General features: G+C 35.8%; 1 protein-coding gene across 5 annotated transcripts; it reads right to left on the reverse strand.

The window, feature by feature from the left end:
• Nucleotides 1-5,669: 5,669 nt before the first annotated feature.
• On the reverse strand, nucleotides 5,670-18,000 carry LOC108977204 (la-related protein CG11505). 5 transcript variants are annotated; one of them, XM_018946793.1, is made up of 13 exons: nucleotides 17,725-18,000; nucleotides 16,876-17,117; nucleotides 16,346-16,538; nucleotides 12,536-13,352; nucleotides 12,192-12,441; nucleotides 11,977-12,117; nucleotides 11,635-11,871; nucleotides 10,973-11,567; nucleotides 10,253-10,899; nucleotides 8,788-9,445; nucleotides 7,536-8,402; nucleotides 6,227-7,255; nucleotides 5,670-6,152 (listed from the first exon to the last, which is right to left on the reverse strand). In XM_018946793.1, the coding sequence occupies exons 3-13, from the start codon at nucleotides 16,356-16,358 to the stop codon at nucleotides 5,938-5,940; spliced, it is 5,469 nt and encodes a 1,822-aa protein (XP_018802338.1). In that variant the 5' UTR covers nucleotides 16,359-16,538; nucleotides 16,876-17,117; nucleotides 17,725-18,000; the 3' UTR covers nucleotides 5,670-5,937. The 5 variants fall into 5 exon arrangements, with proteins under 5 accessions (XP_018802338.1, XP_018802337.1, XP_018802339.1 ...); XM_018946792.1 differs by having other exon boundaries at nucleotides 16,876-17,617; XM_018946794.1 differs by lacking the exon at nucleotides 16,346-16,538 and having other exon boundaries at nucleotides 16,876-17,617.
• Between the last annotated feature and the right edge of the window lie 315 nt (nucleotides 18,001-18,315).

The raw sequence follows: 18,315 nt of genomic DNA on the forward strand, positions 1-18,315 counted from the left end.
AATTTTTGCTCAATTATATACCACATATGTGTACATGTATGTGTGTGTATATATATGCAGTTGCAAGCACATAAATTTTCATTTAGTTAAATTTGTTTCAATGCTTGTCGTCCAATTACATTTCATATGTTATGCGCTTGTGTATACAACAGTTATACTTGTTTGTATGCATATAATTAGCTGGTAAATACATATGTACATTACATATATATGTACGTGTATATGTATATAATATACTTATATAAATTAGTCAACTTATTGCATAATATACGAGTACAATAATTGATAAGTTACAMCTACAAAATAATTTATGTTCATATTTTGAACAAATTTAATTTCAGTTTTGTGGTTTTTTTTTATTTATACAAATATATATATATGTATATGTATGCATTTAGTCTATATATTGTTTGTTTGCTGCTTAAATAACGGCAACTTCCGTTTAAGCTTACAGTAGAGACATCATCGTCAACATCTTCATCAACAGCAAAACCACATTTGTGATTTGGCACAATACACACATACACACTAACACGCACTGTGACGGCATTTCAATCAAAGCTATATACATATCTATATGTATTTTATATATAACTATGGATGAATGCAACAGCTTTTATACACGTCTCTTGCTTATACATACATGTAAGTATGTGCATATGCATATGTATGTAGGAGAATTTCAGCTACGTACTAACAACAATTTTACAATTCATTATCTTGCTACATGTTTTCGCAGTGTTTTCTTGTTTTATGTATGCATAACTAAAAATAATAATCATTAATATTGTTTAAATAACGGTCAACTAAATTTCGATGCCTCGCTTGAGAATGGTACATATGTTTTATTATGTATTAAACTGCACCTAATTTTATTCATTCGCTTACATACATACATACAAATGCACATGACTATACGATACAGTTAAAGTTATATAATATATAAATGATATGACTAACTCATGCTTTGTTCTGAATTCGTAATGAGTAAGAAAATTAAAATGTTCTTAAACTTTGCCCTCGCGTTAGGAAGTACTTGGCGTGAGTACAGTAATTTACATATGTATATAAATACAGAATAAGTAAGCAAAGTTGTCAGCTACAGTTTAAACTCGTATCCCATAAGAATTTTTGTCTCAGCGTCAAAGTGTACAACTAAGAATTATGATGCGAAAAGCTCCTTTAAAGTACCATTAAGAATATATAATAACCTACCCCCCAACTTCCAACAAATCCAATATTTAAGAATAATGGTGTATAATAAATATTAAAATTCAATGACTTAACGTTTATATTGGTTTTAACAACTTAAATTTACAAACATAATGCAAAAAAAAAAAATTAAATAAAATAAACAATAAGCGAAATTCGTTAAATCGTTTCAATAGTTTAAGTAAAAATGTAACCAAGATAAAAACGCAAATGTAATATAATAGTGAGAGAATTCAATTTTTTCGCAATATTTATAAATAATACTAATGTCTAACGTTTAAATATTTGATAAAATCAATGCATATTCAAATACAACCTAACACAGACAAAGTCTTGAAATCAATAAGAAGTATCAACGTTTTATAATCGAAATCAAAAGAAATTAGGCAATGAAATTTAAAAAAAATAATTAGCGCAACAATTTGAATAGAAATAAGGAAAATTCATTTAAATACATTTTTTTAATTAAATAAATTTGTGTATGTTATTTACACGGACATAAAGATAATTTGTGTTAGCTGCCAATTGAAGCTATGAGACGTTTAATAAAAAATATTTAGGGCAATTTATTATATTATAAATTATTTAAAGTAATTTAAGTAAATAAACACAATGTCAATCAATTCCTTTAACATTGTCGCACTTGCGGAAGATAAATTGAATGGTTTTGTTTAAAGAAATATCTTGCGTTGAGAAGCAAATACGAATTCACTTGAAAACTTGAAAAATTAAATTCCATTTACTTGAAAAATGTAGCCATATGCCAAATGTAAGCAACAAAAACTTTTCTAAGATCTAAAAGTCAAGCTTATGTGCAAGGAAAATGGCCGTGAAACAGTTTTGTATTTACAAAAAACTAAAAATTCAAAAGTTGCTAGAAAATATGGTGCTGAAATAGCCACTAAAGTTTGTCATTAATTTTTCTTAACACTTAATTGTTTACATTTGCACACGCTCACTTTTGCATAATATATTATGGCACATACGATTATGTAATTTATGCGTTTTGTTAGTATTTTCATTAATTTGTTAGTGACTTCGCCTAAATTTTTGTTGCTCAATCAATTTACCTAAAGGACTACAACATTGGTTGTTTTGTCGTGTTTACGCTTCAACTCGTTAAGTATGTACATTGGAATTTGTAAGGCATAAAATAAGTTAAAACTAAATTAAAAATATGATAACAATATAATACGTGAAATAACGTATAATAAACGCTAACGTTGACCTTGCGATATACCCTGCGTCTTTCTATAGCCACAGCTAAGGACTGTCACTTTCAACGCAATTCCCAAAATTGCATAAGAATGTTTGTTGTTGCTACTAAACTAAAACAACATTTTAAGAATAGAACTGTAATTGAATTTGTTTATTTTTTTATTTTTTTCAAATTCAGCGCTATCTCACATATCACTGTCACTGTCATCAACTAAGCAAAGTAAAACATCTAAAGAAATGCTGGCCTTTTTTGTTTTTGAAATAAAATGTTGCTGGAGAAGTTGCCCGAAAACTAATTAACTTAAGCACAATTATATTGTTCAACAGTGAAAACTATTTCGTTAATATCCAATTTTGCAATTAATCTCTTTTTAACGGTAAACCAGTTATGTTATGTATGTATGCTAGTTTCTTTAATGCATATAAAGTTAACTTTGTTATTAAGTTGGTTGGAAGTGCCATTTTGTTTGCGTTTCTAAGCCAACATAATAATAACTTTCCCTCAACTAAAAAAACACACATTTTGCTATGGCCTTTGAAACAACAACATACCTTTATACCTCTTTATACCTGTATATAATTCATTTTCATTTACTTCCTTTGCTTTCAAATGTAACAAAATAATATAATAGAAGAAATAACTAAACCATAACTCCACTCGATTCACTCCAGATTTCATACATATAACTATATACCATATCGTTAAACTTTCGTATTTTAATATTCACTGTAATATGCCTAACTACAAATTTAATATACTATATAATATCGTTTGTGTTTTTCGCGGTCTATAGCAAAACCTTTATAAAATTCTACAGTCATTTGGGTGTATGTGTATGTGTGTTTGCATCCATTATAAGTTCTATGTAAATATTTAGTGTTCAATATGTACATATAACATATTTGCACACATACATATATACATTACTTGTAACTGTAATGCATAGATGAACATAAATATCTATATAATTAGTATTATTATATTGACAAATTAAATTAACTTCCCTATGTACAAAAATAACGCACATCGTTTCGTGTTTGCCACGCGTTTGACATTTTGACATTTCGTTTATCAATTGCTTAATAACTAAGGTTAAGTTTTGTTATATATATATAGCAATTAATATATATATAAATATATATTATATTTATAATAATAATAATTTCTGACTGATCCTTTTTTATACATATCCTCCGAATTGTATGCGATTCGTCTTTACGTAACTAAAACAGCTGGAAAGAAGTATACAAAATCTTTATTACAATTGCAAAATGAATAAAAAAGAATAAAAATGTAAAACAAATATTATAAATATTTCTGAAATCTAGCTAACTGTAAATAGTTTGGTTGTTTGTGTTCAGGGCTTGAGGCTTGATACGCTAAACGCGCACATTAAACGCGTCTTTCTCGAAACTATGTTTTTAAAGTCGGTTAGCAAGATTTCTTGAGAACTACTTAACCGATCTTCATGAAATTTTACACAGGTCTTTGAGATAAAATTTTTAAAGATTTGGGCGAAGGAGTTTTTTTTTTTTTTTGTTTACAACTATTTGAAAAAAAATTTCTCAAGATTTTCACGGAGTTTTTCATTTTTTTTTTTTTGTAAAAATGTCTGCCAAAAATCCAATTTAAGTTTTTTCCTTCGTCAAACTGCTAAGTTGACGAAAACAAAATGCGTGTTTATATTTTTACGTTAGATGATCCAGTAAGGAGTTAAACTCCCAACGCGTGCGAATCTTTTTTCCCCCAAGGGATAACCGGAAATTGCGTCCAATGCCCGAGTTTGAAATATTTTTATCCAAAAATTTCAGAATATTAACCAAGAATAGTGTGCGTTTGTAACAATAAAAAAATCGAATAAAAATTTTAAATTTTTATATGAGAAAAAATTGCTGAAAAAAATATGTTTTTTACCGAGGAAATCTATGTAACCCCTTAAGATTCTCGAAATTGCAATTAAAACAAGACACAAGCATAAATTGCGGTTACGGTTTAATCGAAGCTATAATCCCAGATAAAGAAAATAACAGTTATTGCATAATTTTTGACTGAAAAAAACACTATGGAAAAGAAAATAGAAAATACATCTTTTCAATTCTTATCCATACAGCACTTGTTCAGTTTGTATGGCACCTATAACCTACAATGGTTTCATCGTCGGTTCCGATTAGCAGCTTTTTCATAAGAAAAAGGCGTATGTAAATCAGATCGATATCTCAAAAACTGTGGAACTACTTCGCGTACATACAGACAGAGGGACGAATATGTCCAAATCGATATATACATACATATTTGCTATATCTTAGCCTCCTTTGGGTGTTACAAACTTCGTGGCATTCTTTTTATTATGCACTATTCACAAGCCCGCTCGTGTTCTATCAACATTTTAAATAATTTAGAATTTGATACTTGCATAAAATTAAGTATTTTAAAACGTTTGGATTTTTTTATTTTTATTTATACAAAATAAATAGAACTACTAAGGTGTTTAATATTTGACAACTTCGAATGGTCATTTCTTCGCCCGTTATGCTTGAACTCTACTTTCTTGTCAAAATCAAATGTCAAAACAAGTGCTCTGTTATGCATTTCATTAAATCAGAATAAAAACTGTCATGATCTATTTTATCTTAACTTAATTATTATTATAAAATATTTGAAATTAATACAATATAAATAAATATGAATATTCAAGAATATGATTTGTCGACTTACCATATTTCTGTATATTGTTGTTCCACAACGTTAGTTCTATTCTTATTGCAATTATTTTTGTGAATAATTAATATCATACAAAACAATTGTTGTACAGTATTATTAAATTAGTAGACTTGTTGCAGCAGCAAATCTGGCGGAGCGCAGCCTACGCAAGTAGTTGCTTCGCTGTTCGTGTTTATTGTATTTATTGATAGCTGCGCAAACTATTTGCAACTGTAATTGTTTGTTGTTGTTCAATATTAGCAGCTCAATTGCATGTTTGGCATTCAAGTGTGTCCATTTAAAGGGATAGTAGCATGAATTGCGGTAGTTTGTGTTATGCAGGCCAAACAGTATTTTTTAATGGAACACAACAATTTCGAAACGTAGCAAATATGTTCACGATTCAAGTTTAAATAGTTTCACACACAAAATTTTGCAAAAAAAAAAAAAAAAAACCCCCACTGCTCACAAATTTATGTCAACTTTTGTTACTGTTAAAGAAAGTCAAAGAATTTTGGTTAGTGTTTGCCTGCGTATGTATAAATTGCTTTAGCGCCTCTTAATGCAACGAACGACGGATACTTTGCGTATGCGTTAATTTCCTGCTACTACATACGCAGACAATACTGAAAATTCTCTCTGTGTGGCTTTCTACTGTACATTGGCTGCATATAAGTGTCCTTAATTTCGGCACTATGCAAGTGAGTGTGCGTGTGTGTAAGCAATTGTGTATAATATATATGTGTGTGAAATGCTGTTCCTAAGCGAAATATTTCAGTTCCTTTGGTGAACATCAAAACTAAGAATTAATTACGTCCCGACTTGCGTCCACTACTGCTGCTTTCGGCAGTGTCGTGTCGTTCACGCACATTCTTCTCTTTGCCATCGTTGTTGCGATTGCGTGCACTCGTCGATAGAGTGGATTGGGTGGCCGCGTTATTGCTAAGCACGCCGCTACTACTGAAGCCACTGCTTCCGCTATTATTGCTGCCGGTGCTTTGGCGATTCTCGCGTAAAGCATCTGAAATAAGTTGAGAAATTATCTTTTTATCTTGTTTCGTCTTCAACAAAAAGTATTTTCCATTTTGGACGTACCTTTATCTTTGGAAATTTCCGCACGTAATGTCACTACATTACTTGCGCTGTTAATCACAGCACCTGTGTTATTGCCACCACCGCCACTGCCGCTATTGTTACCTGTGGCAGTGGTGCCGGTGGCTGCACTCGTCAACGCTTGGCCAACAGTCGTTATGACACGTTGCTTGTCAAATCCGATCGGTTTGTCGCTTTGCTTTTCTACATACTGCAATGCAACAGCTGCTGCTGCTGATGAAGAAGGTACTGTCGCGACTGTTGCGGTCGCCGTCGCCGCCCCGATAACAGCATTGACTACACCGCCCGCTCCACTAATGTTATTAGCAGTCTCATATTTATTAATATTCATTGTTGAAGCTGACAGTTCGCTTTTATTGGGCACAGCAACAGGTGAGGCATTGCCTGAGGCCGAGTTCTCAGAACTCTTGTTGCCACCATCGCCGACGGCGCGCTCCTTGTGATGTTGAGCAACTTGGGCGTAGCTTAAACGTGAACTGTTATTATTTGTCGCACTTGTGGCATTCGCTATTGGTGTGCCCGTTTGGGCTGCCGCAATGTTTTCAATTGAAGCAGTGTTCGTAGATGTGGAAGCATTTTTATGCTTCGTAGCATCTTTTGGCGTTGCCTTTTTGGCTAGTAAATCTGCAACTGCGGGCGGTTTCTTATGATTGCTTAGGCTGCAATCGGCAAAATTTGTGGTCATGGTAGCAACACTGCATGTAACGGCTTGTTGGCCATTATTGCTGGCACTGTTGTTGCTAGTGATGCCCCCGCCTACGCCACTACCGCTGAATACACCGGCTGTAGCTGGTGTTGGTGAAAGCACTGCATTAGCGCTTTTGATGGCACCGCCCGAAGTGGAGTTTGGGCCGCTGCAGCCACTACCGCGATGATTGTGTTGTTGATGTAGCTCATTGCTGCCATTGTTATCGTTGGCATGTTGCTGTTGCTGCTGTTTACATGCTGCTTCTTGTGTCGCCGCGGAAGCAGGCAGATCCTCAGTCTTGTTTATGGGTTTTTCACCAGTGACTGTAAATGAAAATTGTGCTGATTAATTGAAGGAAGCTATAGAAAATACGAGTATATGTACATTTACGGTTATTCCGTTTAAGGTGGTCAACTACAAATAAAAAGAGTTTTAAACATTTCACTCGGTAGATGTGCATAGCGTTCGTTTAAGTCGTTTTAAAGTATGATAAGTGAATATATATATAACTAGTTTACTACTTTGCACGCTCTAGGCGATTGTTAAATGAATTACAATGTGAAAATTCCCCTCTCTTTCTCTATCACCATTAGTATATCTCACCAGTATTACTGTCGAATGATGCATTGCCGCCAGTCAAACTATAGGCATTGGTTTGTTTGGATTGTGTTGGACACTTTATCACAGTGTTGTTGGATGAGGAGGCGGTGGTTGTGTAGTTTGTATTAGCATTTGAGTTTTGCTTATTTAATGTCGAGGACTTATTGTTTGGCTTTGTTGTTGTAACTGCTGATGACATATTTGGTTCATCAGCTGGAAAAGCACCTTCTGTAGCGTTGATGGACGTTGTTGTGGTGGGACTGATGGTGGTACAAGCACCGGTATTACGTTGTTGATAGTTTTGTTGTTGTTGTTTGTTATTGTGGGCGGAATCTTTGCGAGATTTAATCTTCCCATTACCACCGCTGTTCGCGCCAGAGCGCACAACATCTGCCAAACGGTTCTCATTGGACCAGCCACTGCTGTTGGCGACGCCGCTGGCGCTGCTGTGGTTTTGGTAGTTACTACCAACGCTGCCAGTGCTACAGCTACCACCACCACTAACATTCGCTGCTACACCAGTTACCGCCGACGAGGAACTATTAGATTGCTGTACTGCAATAGAAGGGCTTAAACACTGATTGTGTTGCTGTAGTTGGGGTTGCTGCTGCAGGTAGCTTGTTTTTTGCGTTGGCACATCTACGCTGCCACTTATGCTTCCGTCATTTCCGCCACCACCGTAAGACTGCTGAGGCTGCTGTTGTGGTTGCTGTTGCTGAAGTGGTTGTTGATGTTGATGATGATGTGGTGTCGAGTTCGAAGATTGCTTAGTACTTGACACCGCAACATTATTACTGTTGCTACCACTACTATTTGACGAAGCCGCACCAGTAGACGCTAAGGAAGAGGAAGCTGTGGACGACGAAGTCGCTGTTTAAGTTCAAAAAATCAAAGTTGGTTAGAATGCAAATTTGGTAAAACAAAAGATCACTACACATTAATTTTAAGGGACAACTCTTCTTTTTGACCGTAATGTGCATGCTTGAGCGCGTTCGAGATGGCAATCACCACAGCATTGCTGCAAAAGTGTCAAAGTACAACGTTCTGCGTGAGTATATGGCAACATTGCAACAGCGTCACTTTCAGCTGTCACTTTACATAAATAATCGGCACATCAGCAGAGCATGAACAAAAAAGTGTCAAATGTGCAACAGAACCGCTATGCAGCTGTAATTATTACCTAAATCAAACGCACCCTTTCTGATAATACGTACAGAAAATAGTGATATACTTGTTATGAAAAAAAGAGACAAACCTGGCAGTGGCGGAAAAGCTGCTGCTTCTAAATCGAATTGTGGTGGTTGTGGCGGCGGCACATGTTGCTGTTGCTGCTGCTGACCGTGATGTCCATGACCGCCACTGCGATCATTGCTGCGATCGCTTATTCCATGAGCACCATTCGTGCCACCTCCACTTAGGCCACCGTTACCACCGCTACCACCACCACCACCACCACCTACTTCGTGGCGATGATGGTGGTAATGATGCGTTGAGCCCGTATGATGCGACGATGAATGGTGATGGTGGTGCTGCTGTGATGGACCGCCGCCACTATGGTGGTGATGATGTGATGCTCCCGAATGTTGCGAGTGATGACCCATTCCACCACCGCTATTATAATGTGGATTATAATTATTGCCTTTGTAACCACCTCGATGTTCTTCGCGATGTGAATTGTAACTTGAGCCGCCGCCGCCATGATGGACACTTTCACCGCGCTGGCTATGATGCACACTGGCACCGCCGCCACTGCTTTGTGACGATATTGCAGTATTATTACCCACATTTGAGGATAATTGCAGCGTATTGCCGGAGTTGGACGATTGTTGTGTTTGTAATTGTTGTTGTTGTTGTTGTTGCTGCTGCTGTGATTGATGATGTGATGATACGTTACCACCAATGTAGGCTTGCTGCTGCGAAGTAGAGGATTGAATGAATATTTTTGCTTTTTGCGTATTCGCATTGTTTGTTGTGCTTGTTATTATTGATGATGTTGTTGTTGTAGCAAAATTATTACTATGATTATTGTTAGTAGCATTAGCATTAGCATTAGTAGAAGTAGAAGTTTTAGTAGTAGTATTAGTAGTAGTAGTATTGGTGGTGGTAGTAGAAGTGGCAGAACTATTATTGCTAAATTTATTATTATTATATTGGTTGTGGTGGAAGCTGTTGTGGAAGCTATTGGACATTATCTGGGTTTGATTTGATTGGCTATGCTGCTGACTTTGGTGCTGGTTTTGGACATAATGTTTATGCTGGTTTTGGTTATGGCTTTGACTTAGTTCGGTTTTCGTATACGAATTGCGATTCGGACTCGGATTCGGGCTCTGATTCAAATTCATGTTTCGATTCTGATTGGGACTTGCAATTACGTTTAAATTTAAGTTCATATTATGATTAGAGTTCACCGCGTTGTAGTTATCGATGGCAGTGATGACTGTAGTGGTAGTGGTGGTGGTAATGGTGGGGTTGCTAGTAAATGACTGCAAACCACCGCCATGCTGCCCTCCGCCTTCTACGCCACCAACTCCTTCCCCTACTCCGCCTCCACCTCCTCCATTGTCAATGCCGCTAGTATTTTCAATGCATCCAATGTTGCTGCCATTGCCTACATCGAATTCTACACCCATATCGCTTCCACTAACTCCAACTCCACCACCTACCCCAACAACATTGTGCACGAAAGTGCTATAAGGCGTATAAAATGTTGTTATACTGACCCCACCGCTAACTCCGGCGCCACCACCAAGTCGAGTGCTTGGCGTATATGTCATAACGCTGCCGTCGTCATCACGTCTCCGACGACGATGTCGCGGCTGCGTCCAATGCATTGGCGGCTCCTTCCCCACCACACCGACACCAACAGACGACGACGTCGCCAGCGACGATGTTGAACTAGACAGATTACTTCTGCTGTGCTGTTGCTGTTGATGAGGATGCGATGATTGCTGCTGCTGATGCTGCTGTTGTTGCTGCACCAACTCACCACTAGCACCCATGCTTAACACACCGCCATCGTCTTGCAGATCAGCAACATGTTGCCCATGCAAATGTGGTTGCTGTTGCTGATGATGGTGATGCTGTTGCTGCACCGATACGGTTGGCGTAGCATGCGCAAAGGAAGAATGTTGTAGATTTGTAGATGTGGCGGCCGCTACAGCTGCCGTCGCGGAAGGCAATTGGTAGTGATTTTGAGTGCTATTATGTGAACCAGCAGTTACAGCATTCGTCTGCTGTTGCTGTTGGGACGACGCATGATGATGGGAAGGGCCAGCGCTCGATTGGGCTTGAGTTCCATAGTGTATGTGACTCGACATACTGCTGCCTCCACCATAGGGCTTATCCATAGCTGATTTATTAATGCCACCTTTTGAAACAAATACAAACCATTTAAATACCAAATGGTAGACTAACAGATTTTGCTACAAAGCGCAACTTACCTCCACTATTTTTTATACTATTATAATGCCTTGAAGTATTTTGGGGTTGTTGTTGTGATTGCTGCACTTGCTGCTGTTGCTGTTGTACTTGACTTGAAGTCGTCTGCTGTTGTTGCATTTGATGCTGAGGCTGTTGATTTTGTTGCTGCTGCGTTTGTTGTTGCTGTTGGTGCGGGTCCATTATTGTTGGGACAACGCTTACTAAACTACCAACGACATTACCAAGCGTAGCTATCATACCCGGTAAGGGTTGAGATTGTTGTTGTTGCTGTTGTGCAGTGTTGCTACGCAACTTGTTGCGGCCACCACCACCAGCACTGCTGGTGTTATTGCGATGGTTATTATAGCGACCGCCGCCGCTTTGCCCTTTCGATGACGCCGGCAATGGCGTAGCAGATTGTTGTGGAGCAGAAGTTGTGTACGCTGTGGGCACAGCAGCTTGTGGTGTCAACCCATTAGTGGCGAACACATTTCCAAGCTCATAAAAATTTTGACCGTGTGCTGTGGTAGCGGCTGCCGCTACTGCAGCAGCCGCCGGTGGCCACGGTGTTGTTGCAACAATACCAGGATAGAATTGTTGCTGTTGGAAAGATTGCTGAAAATGCAAATATAAATGTGTTGACAGCGTTTATAAAACTATTATAGAGAATCAAATGTCTTACAAATATTACAGGAGCATTATAAGGTACCGATGCCTGTGTCATTGCGGCACCATTCGTAGCATAGACAAATCGTTGCGGAGCTGTGTTGTATGCAACGGCAGTCGCTGCCGCATTAGGATCATATACCGCTGCTGGCGGCGAAGTTATTCGGAACCCATTCTTCAATGGTGCAACCGGTGCGATTGGCAGCCGATTTATGAAGGGTTTCGCTTTCATCCTAGCCATTATGGGCTTTCCCTAAAAATTATTATAATGAAAATTTATAACAGTGTTATTTTTTAAAATCATTGCAAATCATTTACACTTAATAAGAAGTATTAAACTATTGTGACTCTTACTCACCTTGAACATCTTTACATCCTCTCTCAAGTATTTAAAGGCCTTTTGGGCGTCTTCATCTGATTCAAATGTTATATACCATGAATTATTTCCCGCAAATTCACATGATATGACACGTGGACAATTTTCATTATTAAAAATATTCTACAAAGAAAATCGTTAGTTCTGTTTTGCAAATGGCTTCTTTTTAAGTAATAAAATAGTCACGGGTTTATTACCTTTACTTCTTCTACAGGTGTCTTTTCGGATATTTCTCTCAAGATAATAATGCAACGTTTGTGGTTAGGACGCACACGCAAACCATCTTCGTCTACTTGCACATTTGGAGACTCTCTAAGCACTTCCGTGATCAGCTTGATATCCTTGGTAAGCTTCTTTACAAGATTAAAGTTGGCCACAGTTATAATAGGCACGTACTGATCGCTATCCATTTGCGTTAGCAAGTAGGTGTCATTGGCTAAATTCTCTCTGTATTAAAAAATATATAAAAATTGAGTTTGTAAGTGTACAGATTAAAAAAGTAATTTAAACACTCGATGATGAAAAGAATTTTTTTATTTACCTGGAAAAATAGTATTCTAACTGCGTTGATAACATTTGTTTCAGCTGATCTAACGGTATGCCGGAGTTTTCTACTGAATTCGTATTGTTGCTGAGATGCTGGTGTGACTGATGTTGATGCGGACCATTACTTATACCAAGAGAATGTGGTTGTGTTTGATGAGAGCCCACAGAAGTAGGAGTTCCCGCCATCGAAACATCGACCGCTATTAAATTCGTTCCAGCCGCTACACCGGACAACTCCTCCGGTTGCGCGTAGCAGACGGTAGAGCCGTCCTGTGCAATTGTGCCATTCATAACGGCGGCTGCGTACTCTGAGCTATCAATTGTTGTTACGGCTGGTCCGCCAGTAGCAACCTGTGCCACTGTTTGTTGTTGGTGAGCGTATTGTAAATGTGCGGTTTGATGCGTGGCAGTTGGCAACGTTTGTAGAGAGGCACCAGCACTAGGGGGTTGCTGTGTGTGCGGACCGGCTACGGCGGCAGCAGCGGCGGCGGCGGCGACCGCTGCACTATGTGAATGTGTGTGTGCGTGTGGATGAGTATGCTGTATTAATTGTGTATGCTGATGTTGGTGTGGGTGTTGACTGGGTGGGGGTGCAGCAGCTACTTGCAGAGCTTGTGGATGTGGTGGTTGTGGTCCTGTGGTGGCTATCAAAGGAATATGTGTTGCGGCTGGTGCTGCCAATTGCGTTGTCGGCCCGTAAAGATTAGTTGTGGCTAGCATCGCTGTTTCAACGGGTACATGAGCGTAAATTGTGTTTGCAACAGGTGGTTGTAACTTGACTGCATCTCCATTCATATATACATAACCACCAGCTAGAGGATATTAAAAATAATTAAATATAATGTAAAAAACAATCTTAAGTGGTGTTGAATAGTTTTGTTGGAAAACTTATGGAATTTTATAAATTAAAATAAGAGTTATACACAATATATGTATATTCAAACAAGTGTACGTAAACTAGAAAGCATGTAATATCTATTCATTACAAGTTTAAAGGTCAAGCAAATATAATCTGTGTATGTATGAATTTCTAAACAAAACCAAAAACTATATTTAATTGTTTTATTTTTTATTTTTATTTGATGTTAGTAAATATTTGTATTCATGTTCCTCATATATTCTCTAATATAATTTATATGAAATAAAACATCATCTCGGCCTTCTTCTTCTAAATACCTAATTTCTATACTTCAAATAACATGTCATATTTTCAAAATGGTATAGAAATGCTAGTTAATACGTGTGCAGATTGAGAAACAAAACAAAACAAAAGAGAAAGGAATTCTCAACCTTTGGAAAAATCATTAATGCAGTTGAGGCTAAAAAAGCGAACAGCTGCTGAGCTTTTCTACATAAATAATATAGGTAGAAAAATACGAACCCCATAGATATTCCATATTGTGCGATATTTGGAAACTTCAGAACGTTCACTTTTATTAAATAGCTATACCGTCGCTGCCACTTGACTGACCGTCTTAACGCACGCACTTACGCACAATATGTACGTTCAAGTGCGCGCTGTATTTGTTGAAAATTTTAATAGATACACTTAGGAATATTATTTGTTTTTATTCAACTTCGAACCTCTTCGTTGTAATGTTTTTACTTTAATTGCTGATATTACATTAGTATACTATTCATTGTCAAAACAAAAGTTGACGACTGACGGCCACCGCCTTCGTCGTGCTGTCGACGTCCAAGTTTTCTGTTCCCCTAGTTTTATGTTATTTCAACCTTTTCCGCTTGATCGGTAGAAATTTGTCGTCAACGTCGCGGTGCCAACGTTGGTGTCGAAAAACTGCTACCGCAATCGCTAGCAACGTTGCTGCCTCGTTTGAATGACTTAATTCTAGTTCTCTTTTATTCAATTTCCTTATCTTTCTTTGTCGCTTATCCCTTGAAATTATCGCTTGCCCAACTTTTATCCTCTTTCTGTACGTGGTATTTTTCGTAGTCTCTAATTTTCCTCGTATGTGTTGTTTCTATTTCTAATTTTATTTCTATTCATTTTACTTTACTGAATTATAAATTTTCTCTCAAAACGCACTTTATTCAAATGCATCAATTGCAAAAAGATGAAAGCTGTAAAATATTTAGCACTAAGCGAATATTTTCATTTTCCTTTTCATACAAAATTTCTTTTTTCTTCTCTACATAGCCTTGCTGCGATGTAGCTACCACTTTTTTCACTTCATCAAATCAGACTTCAATCAAATGCCTACACGTTTTTCGAAGGAATTTAATTACAATTTCAAGAATTGTCTACATGTATTCACTTCGTGAATAATTCTACACAAATTTCACTTGGTATATTTTATTTATTTCTGCCACAAATTAGCGAATAAAATTTTTGACATATCATTAAATAAGTCAGTCGCCGTTTAACTTTCGCCCCGTTTCAATATTCACACTATTCCTCAAGCACAGAACGGCCAGCCAGCAAAATATTTCTGACATATATTGAAATGAAACGATTCAGTGTTGCTAACGCTACAATTTCAAAAACATGTGCACAAGTGAGCAGTGTTGCATGAAATAAAGTCACCGCCACACAAAAATTGATTCCCAATCCAAAGCAACAAAACAGATGTGAGTATACGCGCTAGCGGGATTCCCCGTACTACTACAAGGATTTCCATACATAATTAAAATTTTGCTTTTTTAATTGTACACATGCATATATAAAACATGGATGGAATTTTTGAAATACAAGGTTTAAATAATTAATTTTCCCGTTTTTTTAACAGCTTATTTAATTACATATTGACAAAAACAGAGTCTGTAAGTACGTATAGTATATTTATATAGTAAGAATGCACGCGTAAAGGCTCATCGAAGATATGATAGAATTTACCTTAATATTCACGAACATACACGTACAGATACCTTTTTATAGCTAAGCAAAGAAAAAAAGATTTGGACAAGTGTGGAACGAGGCTTATAAATTTTATCTTAGCAAAAGTTTAAATCAATAATATCGGGTACAACCAGACAAAATACAATTATTTTGTTTACAAATATGGGGCAATATTTTTGCATGCCATAGGAGACCTAATCATTCAAAACCCCCCTCTATATGATCCGCTGGAGCAGCTCGTTTCCTGAACTATCCATTAGAGGATCTTGAAGATAATAAACTTGTACCCCTACCACCCAAACCTTTACAAAAACAACTGTGCTTTGAGAAATTCTAAGCTCCATACAATTACATTCAAAAATGACGAATTAAATGTAAATGTACATACGTACACATATATACGTATATGTATGTATTTCACGTTTCCATTGTTAAATATGATATTTTTTATCTACGATAATTTTTTCTGTTATCACATATTGGAGTCTAACGCTTTGAATGGCTTCCCGTTTAGCAATTACTAACGTAAATTGTCCAAAAATAATACATTTACTATTGCCCAATACCTAAATCAATTTTGATTGAGGATACAGTTTATACAAATGTTTACTGTTTGCATTTTCACAACTTCAATTAAAAAAATATTTAGTATATAAAAATAATAATAAAATTAAAAAGATCAAAAATTAATTTCAATTGCCAATTTTACCTTTGAAAATACATACTATATATTAATAAATATTTAAGTGGAACTTATCTAAACTTTTGAATATACTATATTGGATATGTATGTATGTATGTGACAATGGTGCATATTATTTCAATTAAATAAAAATTGCAATCTAATGACCGTTTGTAAATAAAGCAAAAATGACATATGTACACAAATAGCACTTATAGGACAAGGATTGGATGTGACATAACCATTATGGGGAAATGCACACTTACCACCAATATCCATTCCACATACAACGTTTTCTGCAACAAATGAGTAAATGATGATGTCTTTTGTGAAAAGACTAGCTTTTCACAAACTATACGGCTGAGATGCAGCAACAACTTAACAAGACGTATTACTATCTTCGTTGGGCAGTTAGTGATACTTATATAGTTTTCTTTTGCGACATTGCTATTTTTATTACTTTTTATAAAAAGAAAGATTAAAAATAATACCAATTATTAAACTTAGACAAATGTTAGAAAAGTTTAAATGTAACCATACAATATCGAGTATAAGGAAAGAAATGTCACGTATTTGAAATTATATATCTCTATGATTCAATATCCTACGGAATTTTTTATATTGTTACAACACCACAGGTAATTGCACATTTATTGTTGCAGAATATAACATGGATATTTAATTGCTACACATTTGCCATTTTATCATTTTTATCAATGAAACTTTTGGTAAATAATAAATTTACGTACATTTCTACTAAATTTGATTACATTATAGAGAATTAATTATTACTTACGTTTTTTTAACGGTAGAATAAATTTTTATGATAACAGCAATTCTAGTTGTTTGTAGGTATTAAGCACTGAAAGATCGCTGATGTAGTTTTTTTTTTCAAAAATTCGTCCACTTGCTAAGGTATATACACATTAACTGTGATACTTTCATTTAATAAATTTTTTTTTTATAAAACAGAAATCACTCTGATTTCTTTAACACACACCTTTTTACAGAAAAGTTATATCTTTAAAGAGTATCTAGCTGCAAATATGTTGAAACCACTTGTTCTGTATTGTTGTTTTTTTATAGACACGTAATGCAAGCCGTCAAGAGACACGTAAAATTCACACAAATATTCGTTTTAAGATTAAACTATGTCAACAATACTCTTTAGATTTACATAAAAGTTATATCTTTGTCCAGACACTGATCTTTACTACTTCAAAGTCATTATTACAATGAAAAATTATTTTATTTTAGCGCAATGGTGAGTTATTTTTGCTAAGACAAAAGCCGCTACGTTCTGTTTCCGTTTTCACGCTTTCGCAAATTCATCTGACTTTTCCTTTACCTAAATTCTTTACGCCTTTGTTAGCTTCTTCGCAGCACACTTGCGACAGCTTGCGATCAACAGTTTCAAATATTCCGTTTCGTTTTCACTGTGCCAGTGTAACGAGATGAATGTATGAATAGCTACGCGATAGTGTCAGAATGTGCAACTGTCAAACCGGTAGTATTAATAAATATCGGCGCAAGCGAGACTGCAGTATACAAAATTAATAAGATGCATTAACCAGAGAACGTAAAGTATATATTTACGTTCTCTGCATTAACCGTCATTAGCGACAGTGGTACAAGAAATTCATACCTTGTTTCTCACTTTCATCAATGACTTAGCTACGATTTACCCAAAACCGCCTTCTTTACATTCATTTTCCCCCTTTTTCTTTATTTTCTTCCGTACACTGAGTTCTTCAAGTCTTGATAATTCCTTTTTTAATATTCAATATATCACAAATTTATTACACTTGCATAATGATTGCACACATTTGCGATTTAATATTTCCGCAATTATATCCACAATCTACGGTTTAGAATCGAAAATTTCGAAAAAATTGCACCCACAATCGCGACACAAGGGAGTGTAAACCGATGTATATCAAAGAGAAAACAGAACTGAAGAATAGTAAGTAGAAGGGAATAAAAAAGCAGGGATGTTACCATTTACAGTTTGTTTTTTAAATTGTGAAAGAGTTATAAAAATACCTAAATTTAACTCAGATAAATTTAAAAGTGTTTTACTTTTACTAGAATTAAATTTATTACATTATTACAGCGTTTTTGGATATTTCAAATATTTATTTATTTATATTTTTTTCCGTTATGCTTAACAACATATATATTTTTTTGCTATTTTCTTAATAAACAGATCTAAATGCATAGTTTTGAAAATCAATTA

The sequence above is a fragment of the Bactrocera latifrons genome, unplaced genomic scaffold (assembly GCF_001853355.1).
Source record: "Bactrocera latifrons isolate USDA-ARS-PBARC rearing strain unplaced genomic scaffold, ASM185335v1 scaffold_85, whole genome shotgun sequence".
Taxonomy (NCBI): Eukaryota; Metazoa; Arthropoda; class Insecta; order Diptera; family Tephritidae; genus Bactrocera; species Bactrocera latifrons.